Source organism: Schistocerca cancellata, chromosome 8, assembly GCF_023864275.1.
Source record: "Schistocerca cancellata isolate TAMUIC-IGC-003103 chromosome 8, iqSchCanc2.1, whole genome shotgun sequence".
In the NCBI taxonomy this organism is placed as follows: Eukaryota; Metazoa; Arthropoda; class Insecta; order Orthoptera; family Acrididae; genus Schistocerca; species Schistocerca cancellata.
The window spans coordinates 441927822-441952662 of NC_064633.1; the positions used below are offsets into that span (position 1 = coordinate 441927822).

The 24841-nt window shown below is 37.8% G+C and overlaps 1 protein-coding gene across 7 annotated transcripts in view; it reads left to right on the forward strand.

Moving 5' to 3' along the window:
- The window catches only part of LOC126095753 (myosin heavy chain, clone 203-like), a 224484-nt gene extending 200674 nt beyond the window's left edge, over window positions 1-23810 (forward strand). For 6 of the 7 annotated variants that reach the window (XM_049910526.1, XM_049910530.1, XM_049910528.1 and 3 more), the window contains 2 exons: window positions 4754-4888; window positions 23084-23810. In XM_049910526.1, coding sequence (XP_049766483.1) covers window positions 4754-4888; window positions 23084-23212 — 264 coding nt within the window. In that variant the 3' untranslated portion in view covers window positions 23213-23810. The remainder of the gene's footprint in view (window positions 1-4753; window positions 4889-23083) is intronic. The other variant, XM_049910529.1, reaches the window with a different exon arrangement.
- The last annotated feature ends 1031 nt before the right edge of the window (window positions 23811-24841 follow it).

Consider the following 24841-nt stretch of genomic DNA (forward strand, 5'->3'; position numbering starts at 1 on the left):
CTATGAATAAACTTGTGATAGCACACCACTTTGCTGAGGAATGCCTGAAGTTCTCATAGATCAGACAGATGTAGTGAAGCTGTAATCATGGTGAGATGTGGTTCCAAGGAGCACATGCCCTACTTGGAAGTTTCATGGCCCAAATAAACAATGGAAGGCTGGAAAAAGTGAGACTTAGTAAGATTACATTTGAGGCCCATGGGCTGTAAAACGTTATACAAAGAACAGAGGTTTCGTAGGTGATCCTCCACAGTAGCATCCGTCACAATGATATCATCAAGATAGTTAATTCAATGAGGGACAACTGTCGTAACCTATTCTAAAAAATGTTGATAGATGGCAGGCATACTTATGACAACAAACATTAGTCATTGATAAAGGTAGAGGCTGAAAGGCATATTAACCTCAAACAAGTATTTTGATGTTTCATCCAATGAAATCTGAAGGTAGGATTTGTCTGAGTCAATTTTTGAAAAGTTGAAAAGAATAAATTGACCCCCAGCCAATTCTGTGAGCAACTCCTCTGGATGAGGTGTAGGGGTAAGATTCTATGACTGCATGTGCATTATTAGTCACCTTGAAGTCACCACAGAGCTGTAGTTGACAGAACAGCTTCTTTATGATCACTAAGGGCATAGCCCAGTTACTTGAGGAAATCGGTCTAATCACCCCTATTAACCTTGAGTGATCCAGCTCTATTTTAACCTAGCCATATAAAGCTACTGGCACCAGCCACACCAGAAAAAAGCAACAGTGGACTGAGGGTTTCAGGGTAACGTGTACTGTGAAACTGTTAACACAACCTACCCTGGGACAAACAGATGTGAAAACTCAGAACACAAGAAATCTAATTCATGATAAGGCACTTGGTCTGACACCAGATGCAGCACATCTGCAATAGGAAAAAAAGGTAGCCAATTTTCAGTACTTGCATTGTTAACCACCAAATACATAAAGGAATGGACAGCTGACTTGTAAATTGTGTCGGCCATGAATTGGCCGAGAATAGGAATCTGCTGTTTGTCATAGCTTACCGACTGACACTCAACACCTGCCAGCGGTGGGGATCCTAGCCCAATATACATCTTTGAGTTGAGTAGGGATATGGCATCCCCTATGTCAACTTGTAAGATTGATGGCTTATGCATCACCAGCACTTCAATGAAAAGTTTGTTCTGGCCTGCAGATAGTGGCAAACACAACGACAAAACAGTATGAATATCAATGTTCATTGAATCCTGCTATGTACCTTTTTATCTTTTTACATTAATGGCAAGAGGCTGTTTGATCATGCTGTATGAAACAAGAGGGACACGTAGGTAGTGGCATTCACTGTTCCTGCTCCTACAGTATGTTTGTTCACATCAGCCCGATTTGCTGGTTTGTACTGCAGCTACCTTCTTCTTCCCGAGCATGTTAGTAGGCTCCATGTGCCGGGACTGCATGCTGTCAACAATGGTGACATCACTACGAATATCTAATTGTCTGTCTGTGGTGTGGAAGATGTCAAAAGATGTACCATATTCAAAAGACCTCTTCTAACATAGGGTCTTCAAACTGAAGGGCAAGTTGTTGCATCTTCTTAGCTGGGATTGAAAGAATGATTGCGTTTCTGACTGTGGTGTTGGTTGTTTGCAGATGACGCTGTCATTTATCAACTAATAAAGTCATAAAAAGATAAAAACAAACTGCAAAATGATTTAGAAAAATATCTGAATGGTGAAAAAAGTGGCAGTTGACCCTAAATGACGAGTGCTAAAAGGAAGTCATTAAACTTCGGTTACACGATAAATCAGTCTAGTCTAAAAGCTGTAAGCTCAACTAAATGCCTAGGTTCTACAATTGCAAACAACTTAAATTGAAAGGAACGCATAGAAAATGTTGTGGGGAAGGCTAACCAAAGACTGTGTTTTATTGGCAGTACACTTAGAAAATATAACAGATCTACTAAGGAGACTGCCTACACTACACTTGTTTGTCCTCTTTTAGAATACTGCTGCGGGGTGTGGGATCCTTACCAGATAGGACTGACAGAGCACATTGAAAAAGTTCAAAGAAAGGCAGTATGTTTTGTATTATAGCAAAATATGGGAGAGAGTGTCACAGAAACGATACAGGATTTGGGCTGGACATCATTAAAAGAAAGGCTTTTTTGTTACGACGGAATCTTCTCATGAAATTCCAATCGACTTTCTCCTCCGAATGTGAAAATATGTTGTTGACACTGACCTACATAGGGAGGAATGATCACCACGATAAAATAAGGGAAATCAGAGCTCCTATAGAAAGATATAGGTGTTCATTCTTTCCGCTCGCTATACGAGATTGGAATAATAGAGAATTGTGGAGGTGGTTCAATGAACCCTCTACCAGGCACTTAAATGTGATTTGCAGAGTATCCATGTAGATGTAGATGTAGGTGCATAAGACTCCTGAGGTTTAGCCCTTATGAACCAACGCTTATCACTGAGGTGGTGAAGCTCGGGCACACAAGCTTGATATGACTCCTGCAGATGTTTGCAACATTGGTGGAATTCAACAGTTGCAGAACAACATGGATATGCTTATGGTGATGGGAGGAGATAGAACTACACATATCATCAAAAGAAAGTGACACTGGTTCTTGCAGAGGAGCTAATTGGCACAATAAGTGATACATATGAGGGGGTATCCACAATATGAAAAGAGCCTTACAGACCTCCATATAGATCATCCAGAGTGCCACAAAATGTTGGCAAAGCCACTTCAGATAAATGTCACAGTTTTCTGCAGGTACATCATGGCGGAGGGGGTGGGGTGGGGGAGGGGGGAGGGATGGGGGTGATGAACAACTGGCAGCTGAGACTTGGTCAATGTAACTAACAACCATCAACTGTTCCAACATGGCTGTTTGCACCTGCTGTTTTTGCAGAAGGGACCACAGTAAAGCCTCCATGGTAGAACTGAACATCATGAAAATTGCAGAATCCGAAACACATGAAAATTTGACCCTTGACATTGCTCTCTGTGCTGACAATTAAAACAAATTAGCATAAAAGAGATACAATTTATTGGATAATGGAGTGACACAAACATGAATACAGTGAAAGTAGTTTACATGTCTTGAACACATTTAACAACTGAGGGCTGGAAGACTGGTACTTGCCCCTATAAATACGCTGCGTATGTCAGGTGTCACTGGTGTAGTGATGCGTATGCATGGTGGGCCTGGTGATGGCAGTTGGTGTCCAGGTTGCTCCTGGTAGCCACCTTGGGCAGTTACTGGCATACCATTTAAATGTTGGTGTTGCTGTAGTAGCCCGACTTACGTCGGATGTGGACAGTAAGTGTAGTAACTGGTGGGTTACTACAGTATTGGAGTGAAGAACAACTGGCAGCTGAGTCTTGTCTATGTAGCCAACAACCATCAACTGTTCCAAAAAGGCTGCTTGAACCAGCTGTTCTTGCAGAAGGGACCAGAGTCAAGTCTCCTTGGAAGAACTGAATGTCATGAAAACTGCAGAATCTGAAACACACGAAAATTTGATGCCTGACTTTCCTCTTTGTGCTGACTATTAAAACAAGGTGGCATAAAAGAGATACAATTTATGGGATCATGGAGTGACATAAACATGTAGACAATGAAAATAGTTTACAGTCTCGAACATGTAACCTATTGCAAGAAAAATAGGAGGAAAAACTGCATATCTGAAATATAATCTCTAGTCAGAACACAATACAATCAAATCACTGAATTTATCTCATTCAAGTACTGCTATACTGGAGCCAAAAATGGCACATTTACTTAAAAAATTACATATTTCTCTGAGTGATTAATAAGGTTGCAACCACAAGTATCATTTGTAAGGTCTTTGTGACAATTCACAATAGTAAAATTAGATTATCAATATCTTTAATGTGTAAAAACATATATGAGGTGGAACAGTTACATGTGTTGAATTGTACACTGCAGTTTTCAAGAGAGTATTGTTGAAGGGATACAAAATAGGTCAAATTCTGCACAAATAATAATAACAAACCAGAAGCAGGAAAATGTAATACAAATTTGGCTGAAACAGAGAGAGAGCCATGATAGAATCTGGAGCAATAAATGTTTCGAAAATAAAAATATTCGGGACAATAGAAAAAGAACTCATTGGGAATAACAGGCTGTGTAGTAATGACATGATGTAGTAATATTTTATGCTAAGTTTCCATGCGTAATTTAAAATGATCGTGTTATTGAAATATTAGTAGCATCCTTAGCAATACAACACCACATTCAAAATTTAACAAATTAACTTTTATGAGACATATTAGCACTTAAATTATTTTATTTCTTACAAGCTTGATTCAGTGCATTTCTGGACTTCTATTGCTATTTTGGTTTTACCACTCAAGTAATAAAACATTAAGCTATAAACATTTTGCCATTTTAGTGCTCATCATTGAAATACTACAATATCATCATTGAAACGAATACTGCATTAAAAATGCTAAGAGATGTATTGCTGCTTACCATAAAGTCATAAAACACATTATTCATTCTTGAATAATCACCTTCAAGATAATGGCATTTGTTTTTGTACAGTTATTTGAAACAACCACATTATGTGATAACGAAGTTACTTCTGTTTCTCTGTGACTTAAAACTGAAGCCAGTATTTGAGTATTTTGTGGTAACAAAAAGTTATGTCACTTCTCAGAAAAATTTACTTTCTTAATTCTTCAGTAAGCAGATCACATATATCTTCCTTTTCTTTAATGGCCCTAGAAGAAAACAGGAAAAGTTCCAGAGTCTCCAAGAAAGATGCGTGGATCACAGAGACACTTTAGCCAGAAACCTGTTACGTATGATGACTGGAGTGAAACATCAGACGATTCCTTTCTAGATGTAACTTTTTCCAAGGTAAGCACTGTTTGTGTTTGTGCAGATGTACAGGGATTATGGAAAAAAGTATTTTATATTTTAACATTTAATTATTTTGTACTTACTTCAACATCCTTGTAAATAAATATGTTTCATTTAGAGAAAAGAGTAGTACCACAGAAATTTTCATTAAGTAAGGCACTTAACTATGTATTTGCTTCACTGAACTGTGTTCTCCTTATAGATACCTGAACCAGGTAGACCAGTTTATGACAAGATACTACCTCCAATCTTTGTATGCCCATCTTTGGGATGATATAGATAACTGATTGTTCATATCAGGGATCCAACAGTGTTTTGGTAGGTTTGTGGAGGTATGTAGCACTAGATGTCTACCCACAGGTCATATAATTCACATAAATAATGGGTCACTCATATACATACATGGTGATGGCACCAAATAGTGACCCAGATGGATTCCATAGGGTTTACATCAGGCAAACTTGGTCACCGAGACATCATTCTGAGTTCATGATGATGCTCCTGAAAACACTGTAGCACAGTTCTGGCTCTGAGACAATGCAATTATACTGCTGAAAGATGACATCGCCATCGGGGAAGACATCAAGCATGAGGGGATTCAGGTGGTTCACAGCTGTCAGATTGTCTTTGATTACTACCATAGGTCTCTCGCAAGCACAGAAGAATGTCTCCCACAGCATAATCCTGCTCCCACCAGTCTGTGTCCATGGCACACTGCATGTTTTGACCTACCGTTCACCTTGATGACTGCATTTGCGGAGACAACCATTGACATAGTGTAACAAATACTTGATTCTTCCAAAGAGCCATGTTTACATTGATTGATAGTTGACTCCCAATGGTTTGGTGCCCACTGCAGTCATAACTGATGATGTCTTTAGGTCAGAATGTGAACATGTAGGTATGGTCTGCTGTTGAGCTACATGTTCAACAACGTACAATGAATGGTGTGCTCTGAAACCCTTTTGCATGCACTTGGATCATGCTCTTTCAGCAGAGATGCCAAAGATCTCCATCTATCCTACTTTATAGAGAGAGACAAGCCTCCAAATCCCACATTCTGTGAAAAGTCGTGGAAGTCCAACCATTTAGTACCTTGTGGTAGTTTCACAATTCTTCTACCTCTTTCTGTAGATGCTCATGACAGTAGCACATGAACATTCGACCAGCTTCACTGTTTTTGAGATACTCATTCACAGGCTCAGCGAAATAATAATCTGCCCTTTGTCAAAGTCACTTATCTCAATGGATTTCCCCATTTGCAGCCCATGTCTTTGTTAGGGTGATGCCCCGCCCATAGCTACTCCACTTACATTCATTTGTTATGGCGTCATGCACCCGCAACATCCCAGGTGGCATCCAATATTGTGGTGGCGTATGTTTTGGCTTATCAGTGTAGCTTATTTATGAAAAACCAAATACTAGATTTAGCAGTACATCATCTCCTAGTTTATGCATAGCAGTTACCACAACAAACTAACTAAACTGCTACAGTGGTTAAGGCGCTGCACTGCATGCCATTTCAGGAGCAGCCAGATGCAAATCCCTAGTTGGCCACCCCCTTTTAAGCTAACCGCAGTTTCCCAACATTGCTACACACAAATGCTGGGAGGATTTTGTAAAATGTTAATAACAAGTTCCTTTGTTCCATCCTTATGTAACTGTGTGAGTGCTCTATTTTTAATTACATGAATGTTGGCAGGTTGTTAAACCACAACCTTCCTTACTCCACTAGATTTCAGGCATGCAGCTGTAGAAACTACCTTTCTTTCATGGGTATTGCAGTTATATAACTTCTGGCCCCTTCTGAGTGAGCCAGTCTACTGAATCAACAGTATGCACATTGGCTAATTTAAAACTGAGGGTATCACCATGGCGCATACAGTTACAGACTCTCATACCACAAAGATAATTACTTGCTGGGTAGCAAAAGTTTATATGAATGTCTAGTAATTGGCTAGTCAAGACATGAACGGGAGTCCATAATTTGTCAAGGCTGGCCCACTATCCTGATTAATTAAATCTTTTGCCAGGCAAATTTGTACTGTTTCTTTCACAATCAAGTGTAAAAACAAAGAAATTGCCATCAGAATTTCATTTCTGTCATACACTGTACAGTGGCTGTTTTCAGTGCAGTGCTGTGCCACAACCAATTGGTTGGGCTGTAAGCACTGGATAGGATATTAATCATACACATACTGTCCTACAAATAAATGTGTCTAGGACATGAATGTCTATAAATGTATGTACCATATGGTTTAAATTTGTGAATAATCTGCAGTAGTTTATAACATAACTATTAAAACGTAACTATTCTTGAGTTAAGCATTTATATATTGGGGTTTTTGTGTACTCATCCTTTCTGCTGATCTGTTGCAGCTGAAGTCCTAAGTTCTCAGTAACTGTAAAAAATTTTAACTTTGGAAAAGTTAAAATTAAAAATAATCTTAAATTATGTTATTTTAAACACATTTATTAAACTTTCAAAACAGAGTTAAAGTATTATTACAAAGGCAAACAATACTTACAAAAGGGGCAGCTACATGCTCACTGCTCAAAAACTAAAACCAGACTGATCCCCTCTGCCAACATGGCAGCCACCCTTTAAACTTTCTTAACAATCCCAAACAATCCTCGGCATTGTTTAAGATGAACATTTGATTATTAGCTGTTTCATAGTAAACAGTTTTTTAATATACCGGCATAAAGTTTATACATTAAATTAATGTATTTATAACTCCATAGTTTATTTCAGTTCCCTCTTTCTTAAATATAGAAGGAAAAAAATGCTGTTGACCATGTATTGGGGTCCTCATTGTAGGCCACCACGTGCTTGAAGAAGGTGGAATTTGATTAAAAATCTTTCATTCCTCAAGAATTCTATATTTATGCACTCTGATCCTGCGATATTTTAATTCTTTTGTTTTCATATTATTGCCTCTAACTCTCCTAAAGTAAGTCACCATGACCAAACTACCTTACGAACAGGATAACTGCATTCATAGTGTCCTTAATGAGATATATGTCTGTGTGCACCACATATCTATATGGTACTGTGAATCATACATAGTACAGTGGTACATAGTGATGTAGGACAAGTCAAATAATTTGCAATAAATTTTGAACAGAAACTGTTGTGTGGTTTACAGTATATAGCAATATAAGCCTAACAAATGGGAAAAACAGTCTGCAAATACACAAATAAAATTTTACACCTACTTTTGGCCTTGTTTCTACATACATACACACATGTGTAACAGTCCACACAGACACAGAATATACGTACAATTTTATACATGAACATTTCTTATTTTCACCTTAATTGTATAAATTATTTAAATTTTATCACATATTTACATAGCAGATAAATGACCTTAATTTTTAGGTAGTTTGTTGAACAGTTTTTTTCCTGCTTTCAGGGATTCTTTTTTTTTTTTTTTTTAGTGTTGTGTGTGCAAGCAGCCCATGTAAATCTTGAATGTTCCTTGAATTGAATGAACGGATTTTGGTCTTTTGGAGCAATCTTGCTGTTGTTATCTGTGATTTTTCTATATAAACATTATTGTTTCTAAGATATATAGGCATGATAATGGAAGAATATGAAGCTTCTTAAATGAAGGTTTGCATGAAAATCGAGTTGCTGTGACTTACATGGCTCTTATAATTCTTTTTTGTGCAATGAAACAACTTTTTCTGGGTGTTGAATTTTGCCAGCAAATTAAACAATATCTGAGCAGCGTTTCTGCTTGAGTATAGTACACATTTTTTATGACTTGCATTGATGTGCATCCAGCAGGAATTTTAATACTATAACAAATGGTATGTAATTTATTACTCAGGTGGTGTGTGTTGTTCTGCCGTCTCAGGTCACCTTGGACACAAACGCCCAGAAATTTGGTGCTATTTACAGTTTCAAATCAATTGCTCAACAGTTATATTGTTTCAGGTAGATGCTGTTTAATCTGCACTGTGTGTAGAAGCACAGTGTTGTTTTCTATGTGTATATTATTAAGTTGTTCATTGCGAACCATTCTGATACATGTGAAGTACTCTTCTTTATTTCATTTTGGAGTTCGTATGGGGTCTTTCCTTTGATAATAATGATACTCATGCCTTCTTTCAAGCCATGTATTTAGATGTGGGCAACATCAGGGGTCTCAGCTAGCTTATCATAGAGTTTTTCAATCTCTTCTTTTCTGCCTTCTTCTGGACTATAAACTCCTACTATCATCAATACAGTGTAGGCAAATTAGACTTTTGCTGGCAAGTAAATATGCACAAGCTGGAAATAATTTTAATCATTGTTGGTATCCCAGGTAAGAGTTAAATGAGTTTGTGACCATTTATGGCCTGTGCTAACTTTTGAGGGCCAAAAAAACACAAATTTTTGGGACTTTTTCAGTGTTTTGCTTATAACTTGAAAAAGATACATCCTAAAGAAATGTTACAAAACACAAGACTGGAAGAGCATCAAATTTCGTATTGAATGACCCACTTAAAAGTTAAAATCATTTTACCCATTTGGCTTTAATTGATTACCAAAGATTGGCAACTTTTACCAACTAAAGTGAGTTGTGCTCATGTTCCAACACCTGTAACCCAAAACCATTATTCAAAATGGAAAACATCATTTATGTAAGTTACAGAGCATCAAATTCTGCATAAAGAGAGCTCCTAAATTTTAAAATTCACTGCTGTGCAAAGACACAAATAAAAATGTTAAAGTGTTCATAGCACTATATTCATGCTAAGACTTGTTTCTGAAGTCAAATTACTTTTGAACACCAAATAACCAACATTCGTCTAAATGTTCAATTTTAATAGCAGTTTAGTTAGATAACTACCTACCTAGGTAGTTATGCCCATGCCAGCCCAAGATGATACGAAACAGTTAGAAAAAAACGAAAAACAGTTGAAATGAAACATTTTATTAATGGAAAAATAATTCAATTATAATATAAAATTGGTGAGAGATAATTTTTTTTACAAAGTTCTTTAAGCAGTTATTGTTATGTATTTGCATTCATTTAAAATTTATTTTTTTGTTATCTTTCTGCATTTTGGGGAAGATGGTCTTTCTGATAAAATGTCATCGTTCAGTCCTCTGTCTTTTTCTGGCATGGAAACTAAACTGATTTCCTCCTCACTGATGTCAGTCTCATCATTGATTTGTGTCAAATTAATGAAGATGTCCTCTTCTGTTAATGGGTTAAGGCTTTAAAGCCACTTGCAAGTGCTGCATATGGCTGAGCACTTTATAGACTCTTTCTTGCGGGAAGAAACTGCTTGACATACCTTCAAGCAAATGCATGGTATTGTGTTTAGTAGTTCCTGGAGCACAAGTAGTTGCAATGTGGTTCAAATCTTTTTTTTTCCCCCTTCATACCCATTCAGTGGATCCAGCTGATTGTTCTCCAGAAGTGAACCTGTAAGTAGACTCTGAGGGAGTGCTGGTGAGTGGTGGTTTCAGTGGGAGGTAAATATGCCAAATTGATTTTTGCATGAAACTCTCTGAAAAGTTGCAGATGAATTCCATTCAAAAGTTTGGAGATGCCACCATGTACAAACACACAATGAACTTCACTCATTTCAGTAACTTTATTAGGAGGGGTGCTGGGATCCATGAAATTTGAGGCAATATGTTGGAGGTTCACATTCTTTTGAAACATGTTTATAAATTAGATTTTGCCCTGTCAAAAAATGTATATGTGGTGTCATAGCCACTGAAGGCATGAAGAAATAACACATTTTTTTGACTTCTTGAGAGAGCTTAGAACTGTGGAGGGTATAAATGAATGTGTCTTGGTTGCCTTTTCCAGGTATCATAAGGAAGATATTGGTTACAGGTTCTTTTTACTTACTACTATCAGCTATGTGGTCAGTCAGAAGGACCAAAAAATCAGTATCTTCCCTGACAATGGAAGACTTTGCCTCCGTGCCTCGACTTACCTATGGCTGTACCAACAATCAAGGGGTCTGCTTCCTCAGTGGCCTGATTGACCTGATATCCTTCCATATAATTTTCTGTATGTTGAGATAAGATATTTCTTATTAATTGTGTTTAGTAAGGAACATTTTTGGCATAGTTGGCGACATTGTCTCTTGAAGTAAAACAGTAGCAGATGACATAGTGCAGGCACTTCGGGCACATGCAGCAGTTTTCATGCTTATGTAAACTGTCTCCTTGGGGTACCCATCAAACACTGTGATATATTTGCAACCAAAGTGCTTTTTGATGTAGTTGACATACCTTTTAAGAACTGAGTATTCCACACAACTCAGTGTAAGAGAAATACACCGTCAAGGACAATGTTCAGTATTCAGAGTTTGTCCTGTGCTATTGCTTCTGCTAGCAGTCTCCCTATTCTGTCGGCATCTGTCAGATCCTGAGCTGAATGATGTGCTGCTGAATGATGTGCTTTGAGAAAGTCTGTGTTGTTTGTGATTTTAACACTGACTTGATTGAATGGTTTAAAAATATCGATTTTCTTCTCTTGCACATTAGTTTGCCATCATCAAAAAGAGTTAATGGTTTTGGGGCTAACTCAGAGGCCCTTTTGTGATTACCACAAACACAAGTAATTAACATGAAACTCCATAAATTATCTACTGGAATAATTTCATTAATAAATAGAACTGTCTATCTGGGTAGATTAGTACCTAACTAAATTACCCTTATATTTGAATATTTGGGTTAATGTGGATAATTTGGCATCCAAAAGTAATTTGACTTCATCACAAAAAAAGTCTTATCAGGAGTGTAGTGCTATGAATACTTTGTTGTTTTATTTGTATCTTTGCAAAGAGCAAGTGAATTAAAAAATTTAGGAGCTCTTTTTCTTAGAACTATGACTTAGAACTTTATCACAACTCGCATTCTGCAAAGTTGGTAAAAATTGATGACCTCTGATGATTAATTGCAGCTGAGCAGCTGAACCAATTTTAACTTGTAGTTAAATCATTCTACACAAAATCTGATGCTCGTTCAAATTGACGTTTTATAAAATTTCTACAGAATGTGTCATTTTGTGTTATAAATGAGAAACTGTAAACAAATCCAAAAATTTTGTGGTTTTTCCACCCTTAAAAGTTTAGCACAAGCCAAAAAAAGTTGCAAACTCATTTAACTCTTATTTGGGATGCTTAACATTGATTAAAATTATTTCCAGCTTGTGCTTATTTACTGGCCAGTGTGACCTTTTTTAGGCTAGTATGTCCTCTATGCATTTTAAAATGAACTCATGTAGGTCTGTTGCTATAAAAGGTATATGCTGTTAAACTTTTTTTCTATTTCTGGTCTATCACTGCAGAAATTGCTGCTTGAGCTCTTATATATTGTTCCACTCTGCTATATAATAATGTACATTGGTTTAGATCTACTCTTCCTTGTAATTTCATTTTTATTTTTCTTAATACTGCTATATTATGTTCTTCTTTAATTCCATAACTAAACTTCTATTGTGTAGATACCTCTGACATTCCAGGTTTCTAAATTCAGTTTGTCTGCAGTTTCAAATCATTTGGCTTTATCCTTCCTGACGTTGTGTCCATTAAATTTGCTCAGGTTTCCTATTACTTAATGCTTATTAGAGAAGTTCTTTCATTTGAATGACATGCCACCCAGACACACAATTCCCAAATTGGAGAGTCGGGGAGATTTCTGTTGGGGCCTCCTACCATTAGATGGTTACTTTTCTTACGCCTACAGAATCCTCTTCCTGGGCTGTTTTTGAAGCTTACTTCTCCTCCCCATGACAAGGTCTGTTGCTTCCATTCCTTAATATGCAATGGTGAATTTGTAGTTCCATTTCACTATGCAGATATGTTACAGTCTTCACTAGTAAACCTGGGCAAGGGACTGTTTTCCAAGAGAACCAGGGGAAGTAGAAGATGAAGAGGAAATTTGAAAACACCCTCAGGCCTCAAACAAGATAGAAAAGAAAATGGAAGAAGTCTAACAAGTAATGCAAGCAGTGTCAGACTTAGCTAAGGGCCCATATGGTTGCCACCCACCTAGTTCCAGAGACTAATCTCTGCTTGGTCTCTCATGTCCAAACCAATCTGGCATAGGTGACCCTACTAGGAGTGTGGCTTCCACAAGCAGAGCTAGCTTTGTGGATCATTGAAACACAAAAATCACCTCACCAACATTAAGGTGGTCATCTATGAGGAGGAACAAATGACAAGAAAACAAAATAGAATGACAAGCAGGACTTTTAAATGTACTATTAACATACCACTTCCTATTATAATCTAATCTTTCCACCTCAATAGCTGCTCGTGTTAACGACTGTACATGCTTCACTATGAGCCATACCTCTAGCTCACAACAAGGCGTGTTGCCCATTCCAGATGCCACAAACTAGTATATTATATTTCTTACAGTTCTCAGCACAAAAACATAACAGGAAATGCTTTCAGTTCTTGCTATGAATTATTAACCATCTTGAATTTGAACACTGATGTGCCTCATGCCTGTAGTGTTGGCATGTATTTCGTGTAACAGCACAGATTGAGCACAAGGCAACTTATGGCATGATAAACAGCACTGATTGTGTCCTACTGGTGTATACAATTATAGTCTTCTCTGGGATTACTGCTGACCTGAGACAAGTTAGCAAACCCTTCTTCTTTCAGAAACTGCACTTCACATCTTATGGCAATCAATTCCTCCAGCAAGTCCATGCACGAGAACATAAGAGGATCACAAAAGCTGCTGGTTCATTCACCACACTTGCAATGTTCAAGCTGGCAACCACTTTGTGGCTGGAGCAGCCTCACCAAGAATGGCAGCTGTTGACATTGAAAAACTTCTGACTCCAGAATGTAGGAGTTGGGACAAGACCCCTACGGCTGCTTGCAAGTTAGGATGGATGAAGTGCCACTTCCCCACCTGGATATGGGCTGTGGAGGCTGTGGTGATGAATCATATGGCAGACTGTCAGTAAAATATCTCTGGTAAAACACACCATGATAGACTGCGTTTAAACCACTGTGCCCGGCACAACTGAAGACAATGGCATGTGCCCACCCAATGCAATCGTTGGCAACAATGTAGGGCTGTATGTGCTGGAGAACAGTATCAATTTAGTGGGGCTGCTAGGTAGACCAGACGCAAACCTGCAACTCAGCAGGAAGGCGCTGCATCACACTCTGGGTTATGCTTGATTACTCTTCCAAGTTTTCTTAATTGAGTACAAGAGAAACATTATCAAAATTGAAAAAAACTTTCTGCAGAAGAGAGTCTAATCTTTAGTGTGTGTGTGTGTGTGTGTGTGTGTGTGTGTGTGTGTGTGTGTGTGTGTGTTTTACAGTCTCCATCTAAACTAAATTCCATTATTAGACACAAATGTAATTAAAGGGTAACTTTACTGAGAAGTGAGTATAACAATTTTGATACAAATTCCAAATTTATTACTGATTACAGTTGAAGAATTGATACCTCATTGACTTCAGCTGTGTTAGTCATGAAGATAATTCCACATTGTGATACTGAATAAAAGTATGTGAAATAAGTTAACATTTTTGTCCCCTATTCAACAAATGAGAAATTCTTTTAACCCTTTGACTGCTGTGGATGTCCTAACATGAACTGCTATAATTGTCAGAAGGTGCTATAAATATCTTACCACATTATGACATTCACCTGCACTATTTCTTCATTGATGGTTCTCAGTGTCTACGTACTGTGTTGCTACACTGTCTGAAAAAATAGGGCATGGAAGTGTAGCATTGACTACTGTAAATGATGTAGCTGAAAGGTACACAGTTGCATTTCACAGTTCTTTACTTTCACTGTTCACAACCCCCCAATAATACACAGTTATATGGCCAGTGCACTTTTGTTTAACTTTTGATAAGCCTCATTAATAATTTGCGGGCAAACATCCACATACTGCTGCAATAGTTTACTATTCAACATCTAAGAGCAGTAAAAACCTAACCACACAGCTCTTGATGAATAACAAGGTACATATGGAACAAACACTGTCATTGTTTTAATACACAGCCTAATTGTGTTACACTTATTTCACAGATGCATTGCTGATGATCTAACCAATACAGGTTCCTTGTCTGAAACTCTGTCAGGGACTGACTGTCTCAGGACCAAAAATTGGGCCCTTATATATTCTCACAATAATAGGTACTGAAACTACACATTGTTTGATGTTTAATTTACAGAAATTACAATTAAAATGTAATTCATTCAATTAACTGAATACATCAAAAAATTAGTTCTTTTTAACAGTTTCTTCTATGACAAGAATTAGGCTGAATTATTTGTTTAAATGATGAAATTAACAGATATCATTACACAAACAATACTTTTGACAAAACTGTTAATTACTTTGGAATTAATTAAGGGCTGGCTTGCTAACATGTCTTCAAATAGAGTCAAATAAATCCTTTAAGAATACTATTAGTTGTCCCTCCAAATGTTTATAATTAATACAGAATTTATATTTGTTTATAAGTCAACAATATGATTTAAGTTACAAAACAATTATTTATTTCGCCTTATAACAATACATACTAACAAGGAATAGTTGAAATAAATTAGAAAATCAATTACATACATAAAACGAAGCACAAAATTCGATCTGGTGATATATTCTTTAATACTGAGGTCCAACCTTTCTCTTCTATGAAAATGCAGATTACACTCACATATGTTAATGATAATTAGTCAAAAAATTAATTTTAAGGAGGCAGATGGCCAAACAAAAGGGGATGTAAAATTACTCCAGCTGGCTTCGCGACAACGTGCTGATGTGCACAGTACTGCTACCTGCTTAGCTCCTGAGAGCTGTAGACACATTTAGATGTGGTGCTGCTCAGGTTGTAGCATGCACTGCCACATCCAGTCTCCCAGAAATCTTCAGAGGTTGGGTTGCATGGTTATAGTATTTGTGGCTGTTTGTTTTTAGCAACTTCTTTCAATGTTTTCAACTTTTCTTTATGTTTCAGAGAATTTTTCTCTTCATTATCCTGTTCTACTCAGACAGAGCACAATTAAGATTTGCTAATCAAATGAGACATCATTATGTTTTCACAGAGTAGGACTGGCTGTAAAGATAGACTTTTTTTTACATAAAACATTTTGATGGCTCTAAAACAGAATCTTGAAGTAACAATACTCAACCATGTATGTTCATCAGGTGTAACACATCATTCTATTTATTTGACAACAGATGTTACTTGACAGTCATTCAGAAACTGAAGGATATGGTGAAAATCTGGGGAAAAAGAATATTCTTTAGGGTAAAATTAAACAATGGAAACTCCAGATAGCAATACCAACAATTAGAAAAGGACAGGTTGCTACTTACACTAAACAAGACACACTAATTTGCAGACAGGAACAATTAAAAGACATTTACATAAAGCTTTTGGCCACAGCCTTCATCAGCAAAAGAGAAACATACACAATTCACATTCACAAGCAAGTACACTTCATGCACATATGACCTCCAATTCTGGAAGCTTGGGCTGCAATGCAAGCAGCAGTCTGGGGTGGGGAAGGGGAAGGGATAGTAGCGTGGGTGGGTAGAGAAAGGATTGCTGTCTGGGTGGAGTGTGCAGGGACTAGAATGCCAACAGGTGCACCATCAGGAGATTGTGGGGCAGGGAGGTGGCAAAAAAAGGACTGAGAAAGGAGAGGAGTGGGGAAAGATGGGCAGGTGCATTGGAAGAGGGCAGCAAATAAACAGGGTGGGAGATGGGAATGGGGAAGAGATGATAGAGGGGATGGAAACTGCTGGGTGGAGGGTGTGGGGACTATATGTTACCATAGGTTGAGGCCAGGATAACTATGGGACCAGAAAATGTTCTGTAAGGGTAACTCCTGTTCAGTAAAGCTGGTGGTGGAGGGAAGGGTCCAGATGGCTCAGGTAGTGAAGCAGTCATTGAAATCAAGTGTGTTATGTTCATCTGTATGTTGCCCACAAGGTTGGGAGTGGCTTAGGGATGGACTAAGATGATGTGGAGGTTGGGAGGGTGATGGAACACCACTTTAGGAGGGGTGGGAAGTATCTTGGGTAGGATGTTGCTCATTTCAGGGCAGGATGATAGGTAATTAAAGCTCTGGAGAAGGATGTGGTTCAGTTGTTCCAGTCTATGGTGGTACTGGGTGTACTGGGTGATGAAGGGGTTGTGGTTGGTTCTTGAGGGTGATGGGAGGATTTGGGGTGTGAGTGGAAATCAGTGGGAGATCTGTTTGCAGACTAGGTCTGGGGGATAGTGCCGGTCTGTGAAGGCCTTGGTGAGACCCTCAGCATATTGAACAAGGGAGTTCTTGTCACTGTAGATATGCCATCCTTGGGTGGCCAGGCGGTATGGGAGGGATTTTTTGATGAGAAAGCAATGACAGCTATCAAAATGCAGATACTGTTGGTGGTTGGTGGGTTTAATGTGGACAGAGGTGCAGATGGAGCCATCAGAGAGGAGGAGGTCAACATCTAAGAAGGTGGCACACTGGGTTGAGGAGGATCACATGAAGCAGATGGGAGAGAAGATGTTGATATTTTGAAGGTACAAAGATAGGGAGTCTTGGCCCTGAGTCCAGATCACAAAGATATTATCAATGAACCTGAACCAAACTTGGGGTTTGGTGTAGTAGTAGTAGCAGCAGTAGCAGCTTTGTTCATCCATAGATCTCTTTTTACAAGGATATAGGACGTGTCAAAGTATTTACAAATTTAGATCAATTTAAAATAAGCTAATTTGTATACACATATATTTACAGACTTATAGTTAGAGACAATCATTAGATTTACTCCTGGTGTACAATACTTTTTTTACAAATAACTTATTAAGTATTGTAATGCCACATTCTTCACTCATATATCACTATGTCACTGCACACACTATACACACATTGTTTCATAACACTTCACTCACTACACACAACTGCGCACACACACACACACACACCACACTCTGATGATCTCTGGGCCATTTTCTGTACCACAACGTCCCATTTGCTATCCTCTATCCTGAAAAACTGAGTCAGCATGCCCCCATAATGTGTGAGATGTTGAGCTCAGAAAGAGGAAGAGGTGTTAGTATTGTGCCATGCATAGCTTGGGGGTAAGTATTTCTAGAAAGGAGAAAAAAAACATAAAGTGAAGGTGTTATGTGGAATGTTGGATATTTTATAATCATCATCATTATTATTATTATTATTATTATTATTATTATTTATTTGTATAACATTTTTTATCAAACCCTTACTCTGTTGTAGCTAAGTAATCCTTCAATGTGTAAAATGTATTGCATAACAGGTACTCTTTAGCTGCCTTTTTAAATAAGTGTATTTTTGCAATTTCTTTAATCTCTTTTGGTAATTTATTGTACAGTTTTATTCCTTGGTTGAAAATGCTGTTTTGAGTTTTATGTTTATTTTTTCTTGGTAAATGTAAGTTGAGTCTATCTCTTGTTGCATGGTCATGGGCAGAGCTGTTTGTGCAGTAATTACCAATGTTATATTTGATGTGTACAACTGACTGATAAATGTATTCACATGGAGCAGTTAAAATCCCCAGTGTTCTGAACAGATCTTTACAATGAGCTTGACTAGTGTTTTTAGTTATTATTCTTACGGCTCTTTTCTGGAGTTTAAAATTGTGTTCATATTTTGTACATTTGTTCCCCAAAAAAGAATGCCATAGCTAAGAACTGAGTGTACATATTGATAATATGTAACTAAAAGACACTGCATGTTACCCACTGATAATAGGATTCTAAGGGCATAACATGTTGATGACATTCTATTTGCAAGTACCTTTGTGTGTTCACACCACTTCAACTGAGAATCAATGTTTCTAGACTGTTCTAAGAAAAGTAAGTTAGCATCATAAAAAAATGAATTAAAGGTAAAAAATTATGTTGACATGACTCCAAAGTACATATAAAGTTCTTTACCTGGAAGAAATATGAACAGACAAATCAACATTTACTCAAAATTTTCAACAAATACATGACAATATGATTGAATAAGTGATTAGTATTGCTATCAGTTATTTCAATACCATATGTGGCCTTGCACTTGTTGTTCTGGTCTCTCCAGGTCTTTAACTTTTCTCATAGTTCCTATGTTGTATGTGTCAGTGAAAATAACCAGTTTTTGAAAGTATAGTGTAATTGAATAGATAAAAAATCTACTCATCAAGCAGTGAAAGGAGAAAGCAAATATAAAAGGCATTAAAATTTGCTAGCTTTCAGAGTCAGTGGCTCCTTGTTCTGTCACAAAGGTTGAAGGGGAAGGAATAGAGCTAAGGGAAATGGACTAGCAAGGTTTAGAAAAAGGGGTAGAGTTTGGGAAAATCACCCAGACTTTCTCATCCCATCTGATACGTCTCCTCTTACCTTCAGGAGGTGAAATTCTAAGTAGAAACTACCGTACAAAAATACTGAGTAGTCTGTCTCTACTAACCTTCGTAAACCTAGTGCTCTATCATCCCTACGGAAAGGACTCACAGTTCCAAAAGCTAGTACAGTTTTTTTTATACCTGTATAAGATTCAGTTTCGGCTTTTTATTCTCCTGAAAACTAAATACAGTAACTTAATACATGACTTTTATTTAGTGTGTTGGCATTAACCTCTATTCATGGTACATTGTAATTTTACCTAGACACTAAATTTGTCTAAATCACGATTTGTTTGTTATTCCTTATGGCACATTTTTGTCATAGCCATCATCAGATCTTATGTGCCATCAGTGTATAGTGGTTAAAGAAAATAGTCAATTACAGCAATAATTGTCTAGCCCATTTAACTACTAGGCTACAAGAATTCGAGTCCTTGGAAATTGCAGAGAAAATCTGAGGGCTATACCCAAAACTTGTCATTGGGTAAACTTTAACAATGGTAAAATACAGGATGGAATAAAGTCAATATTATGAAAACGACAGATTGTTACTCACCACATAGCAGAAGTGTTTAATTGCAGACAGGCACAAGAAAAAGACTGCCAAACAAGTAAACTTCGGGCTAAAAGGCCTTCTTTTGAATTAGACAACATACACACACGTATTCATGCAAATGCAACTCACACTTTCAGGACCACTGTCTCTTGCTGCTGAGATCTGACTGCAAGCAACTGTGCATGATGGGAGAAGTGATCTGGGTGGTGGGTGTAAGGAGAAGGCTGGGGTGGGAAGGGAGAGAGATAAAAGGGTAGGGGTGGGGATGGTAAAATGCTGCTTGTGGGAGCATACAGGGATGAGGTGGAGAGAGGTTAGGACAGCTAGGTGCAGTCATGAGGTTAGATGGAGGTTGGGGGGAGAGGGGGGGGGGGAGGAGGAGTGGAAAAGGAGAGCAGTAAAAAGACAGTTGGTGTGTTGGTGAAATAGAAGGCTGTGTAGTGCTTGAGAGGGAATAAGTAAGGGGACAGGTGCATGAAGGACGACGACTAACAAAGGTTGAGGTTTGGAGGGTAGGATATATTGCAGGGAGAGTTCCCATCTGCACAGTTCAGAAAAGCTGGTGTTCGTAAACAGGATGGCACAGCCTATGGACCAGTAACTGAAATGAGAAATGTTGTGTTGGGCAGCTTGCTCAGCAAGGGTGGACCAACTGTTCCTTGGCCACAGTTTGTCAGTTTCGAGTACATCTCGTCGTGCCCTGAAATGAGGAATGTCCTACCCGCTATCCATCCCACCCCTCCTACAGTAGTATTCTGCTGCTCACCAAACCTATACAACATCCTCTTCCATTCCTACACAACTCCTGCTTCCAACCCCATGCCTCATGGTTCATATGCCCCTAATAGACCTTGATGCAAGACTGTCCCATACATCCTCCCACCACCACCTACTCCAGTCTGGTCACAAATGTCACTTATCTCATCAATGGTAGGGCTACCTGTTAAACTAGTCATGTGATCTAAAAGCTAAGCTGCAACCACTTTACTGTGGTCTACATGGGCATGACAACCAACAAACTGCCTGTCTGCATGAATGCCCACCAAAAAGCTGTGGCCAGGAAACAGTTGGACCACCAAGTTGCTGAGCACACTGCCCAACACAATGCTCTTCATTTCAATGACGCCTTCACAGCTTGTGCCAAGCTTCCTACCAACACAAGCTTTTCTGAATCATGCAAGTGGGAACTCTCCCTACAATGTATCTTATATTCCCATATTCCTCCTGGCCTCAACCTTTGTTAGTTGTTGACCTTCATCTTGTCACCTTCCCTGTTCTCATTCCAGCACTGCAGTCTTCTATTCCACCAACACATCCATTGTCTTTTTACTTCTCCCCTTTTCTGCACCTCTCATCCCCCTCTCCGTACCCACTCCCCTACACACCATCTGACCTCCTGATTGCACCTAAAACTGCCGTACTCTCTCTCCGCATTGCCCCAGTATGCTCCCACAAGCAGCACTCTACCTTCCGCACCCATAACCTGCTAACCTTTCCCCTCTCCATCTCAACCTCCTCCTTTCCCCCAACCACACAGACTGCTTCTCCCATTATGTGCAGTTGCTTGTAGTCAAACCATGGCAGCTAGAGACAGTGGTCTTGTGTTTGTGAGCTTCGTTTGCTTGAGTGTATGTGTGTACGTTTTTCAATCCAGAAAAATGCCTTACTTGTTTAGTAGTCTTTTTGTTGTGCCTGTCTGCAACCCAACTTCTCCACTATATGGTGAGTAGCAATCTGTCCTTTTCATAATATTGATGCTTTTTGATTCAGTGTAATAAACATGTTGCAGCCTACACAACTTGTGTGTGTAGATGCTTAAGAAGATCACTGATATCTATAAGGATTTTGTTTTCTATATCGTGAACATTATTATTTATCTGAAATTGCATAATATGATTTTTTGTAAGGTTGGGAGTTACCATAAATGATTTACTGGGAACAAGTTATAGACATGCAAACAATTATCTTAGCTGAATTTAGAAGCATGACTAATATACTCACTGCATTAGCAAACATTAAAGTCTCTGAACTGCTCCATTCTGTTATGCATTCTCTACCTCCATCACAACGGTATTAAATGTTCATTGTTACATCGCAGTCTTTGCAGAGCCAAGTTTAAGTTGGATCATTTGATAAGTACAACTTCTGCCAATAAGCATGTCACTTTAAGCATTAGTGTAGCCACTGAAGCCTTGGACATTGAAAGATCAGAGAATAGAATCCAGTCTTGATCACAATAGATAATACATGTTGTTCTGGCTTTGATTGCCTGTGGCAATCTGACTTAGTTCACAAAAATATACACTGTCATATTGTGACTATGAATAAAATTGAAACTTCCTGTCTCATTAAACTGGTGTGTCGAACTAGAACTTGAGCCTGGGACCTGTTTTCATACACAGGCAAGTCTTCTACTGACTGAGCTATCCAAGCATGATTCATGACATCTCACCCTCCCAGATTTACTCTCTCTTGCCTTCCAAACTTCACAGAAACCCTTGTGCTTACTTTGCAGGCCTAGCACTCTTGGAGGAAAGGATACTGTAGAGAAGTGGCTCAGTCACAGGAAATTGTTTACCGAATGAGTTTTCACTACGCAGAAGAGTGTGTGCTGATTTGAAACTTCATGGTTTATTAAAACTATGTGTCTGACTGACACTAAAACCTGGGACATTTGATTTTCACAGGCTACTGTTTCTTTGTTCCATGAGTGCTAGTCTCAGAAGATATGCAGGAGAACATCTGTTAAGTTTGTAAGATGGAGAGAGATACTGGCTGCAATAAATCTGTGAGGGTGGGTCATGAGTTGTGCTCTGCGTGCAATTCTGGAAATGAAAACATTGTTTAATGAAAGAATTAAAAGCTGCTTCTGGGCACACACACACACACACACGTACACACACACACACACACACACACACACACACACACACACACACACGACAGAGACAGAGATTGATATAGGCTTTCGTATAAAATTTGTTATATATGATCACTAGTTTTCACCTTCATGTTCTTCATGATTCATAATGTAGGCTAAATTACAATGTAAGTTTAGAGCTTTATTTATAAAATGGTTTTCTTTATTTTTTAGCAAATTTTGATGTAACTGGATTAAGTCAAACGTAAGTTGGTATTTAAATCTTTATCAAAAAATGTTTGTTTCCTGTGTACTGCATGTACATCTATGGGGGAAGGGTGTGGGGGGCATGAGCAGAGTCTAAAAATAGTGTGCAAGTGAAGTGATACTACTACTTTGTGTTTTAGGGACTTGCATCACGATCTTTCTACAGTCAGCATACTGGATACAAGGAGGGATTCATGAAGGCTGAAGTGCATGCTGAAAATGATCAGCAAGAACATTGCTCAAACATATTCAGTGCTTTACAATCTTAGTAATTTTTCTTTCTTTTTATGCAGTGCAGTTTGACTGATACAGATTCATATAATGATAATTTTAAAATACAATCTTTTGCAACAGGTATGGCAAGGCAGTTTTTTGTTGTACTGTCCAGTGATCCAGATGTTGGAATAGATTCTTTTAAATCCTGCCAGTGGAATATATGTAATGATTATACACTTGTGATAATGTTACTTCTCATTCATATTCACTAATTTTATTTTGCAACTAGATTGTTTGTTGGGAATGGTGCTAAACAGTTCAAAGTTCTTTGGGCAAATTGTTTGTAAATCATTGTATAACATCTCATTTTGGGGTCTAGAGTTTGTCTTGAAACCTAAACAAGTTACTCGTTGTTGCTATGTTTTTATCAACAAATATTCTTATTAATATTGAATTTTTATTAATTTCATTAAAGGGTTTGATGTAATAAAAAAATCCTCTTTTTATTTCAGTGTTGTAACTTTCAAAAATTACTGGCCATAATAAAAATTTTGTAGAAGACTGTGAGTGATTAATTGTGCATGATATTCAAGGAAGTCTGATAGGCAAATTCATGAAACTGTTCAGTCAGTTTGTTTATATTTTTACAATTTTTTGGGTCCACTGTTACTCAATCCTAATAATAAAAAATTTGTATGTAAATGTCAAATGATGCTTTTCATTGTGCCATGCGTAATATTAATGTCATTTCAAATATAGTTGGGGCACTTATCTTCAAGATACCAATTTGAATATTATGCAGAAGACAGCAAAATAGTTGTAGATTTCATACTGAAAACTGAGTCCTGGTATTTTGTAGGTATATTTTTGCAATAGATAACTTCATTCTCCAACCATCTGGCAGTTCTGACCTTTCATCATTTCCATGACTATTTCTTATGCCACTCTTCTTCTTTGATAGCCTACTCAATATCCTCTGTTAGTTGAACTTTGCATAGGTCCCACAGACTTTAGTCCAGTTTGCAACTAGCATTTTTGGTGTATTGTATCTGAACTTATGTGACTGTTTCACTATTACAACCAAACATTGCTACTCCAGGTATTTTTGTAAACTTTGAGTAAATTGCCACATTTTGCACAGGCTGAAATCATACCAGTTGCAATTTACTTTTAATTTTTTAAAAATTTGTTTTGAGCTAGTTCTTCACTGGACATCCTGAAATTGGAAGTTGTAAGTGATTATAACAAGTGTCCAAGAAGTAAGTAAGAAATAGAATTTTGCGCTATTTTGTCATTTGATGGTTTGCAGCCATGGTTTTTTCATGTTATCTGAGATTCTTCCCATTAGTAGTCTGATAGCTTTTTGCAAGCTAACATCCCAAAGATGTTCAGGCTCACATGTGGTTCCTCTTTTTCTAAATGTCTTGGCTGAAACTCATCTATGGGTTGAACCACATATGTCGCGTTACACACCCTAAATTAGTCACTTGTGACCCTTTGGTTAAATTGTGTGGCTGATGGCAAGTTTGTGAAATTGTATGAAACAAAGTTAATGTATCATATAATAACAGTAATAATAATAATAATAATAATAATAATAATAATAATATCAGGAACTAAATTAATGACCCATAAATGATGTAGGCCATACAGTTGCAATTTGGTTAGAATAATGTTTATTC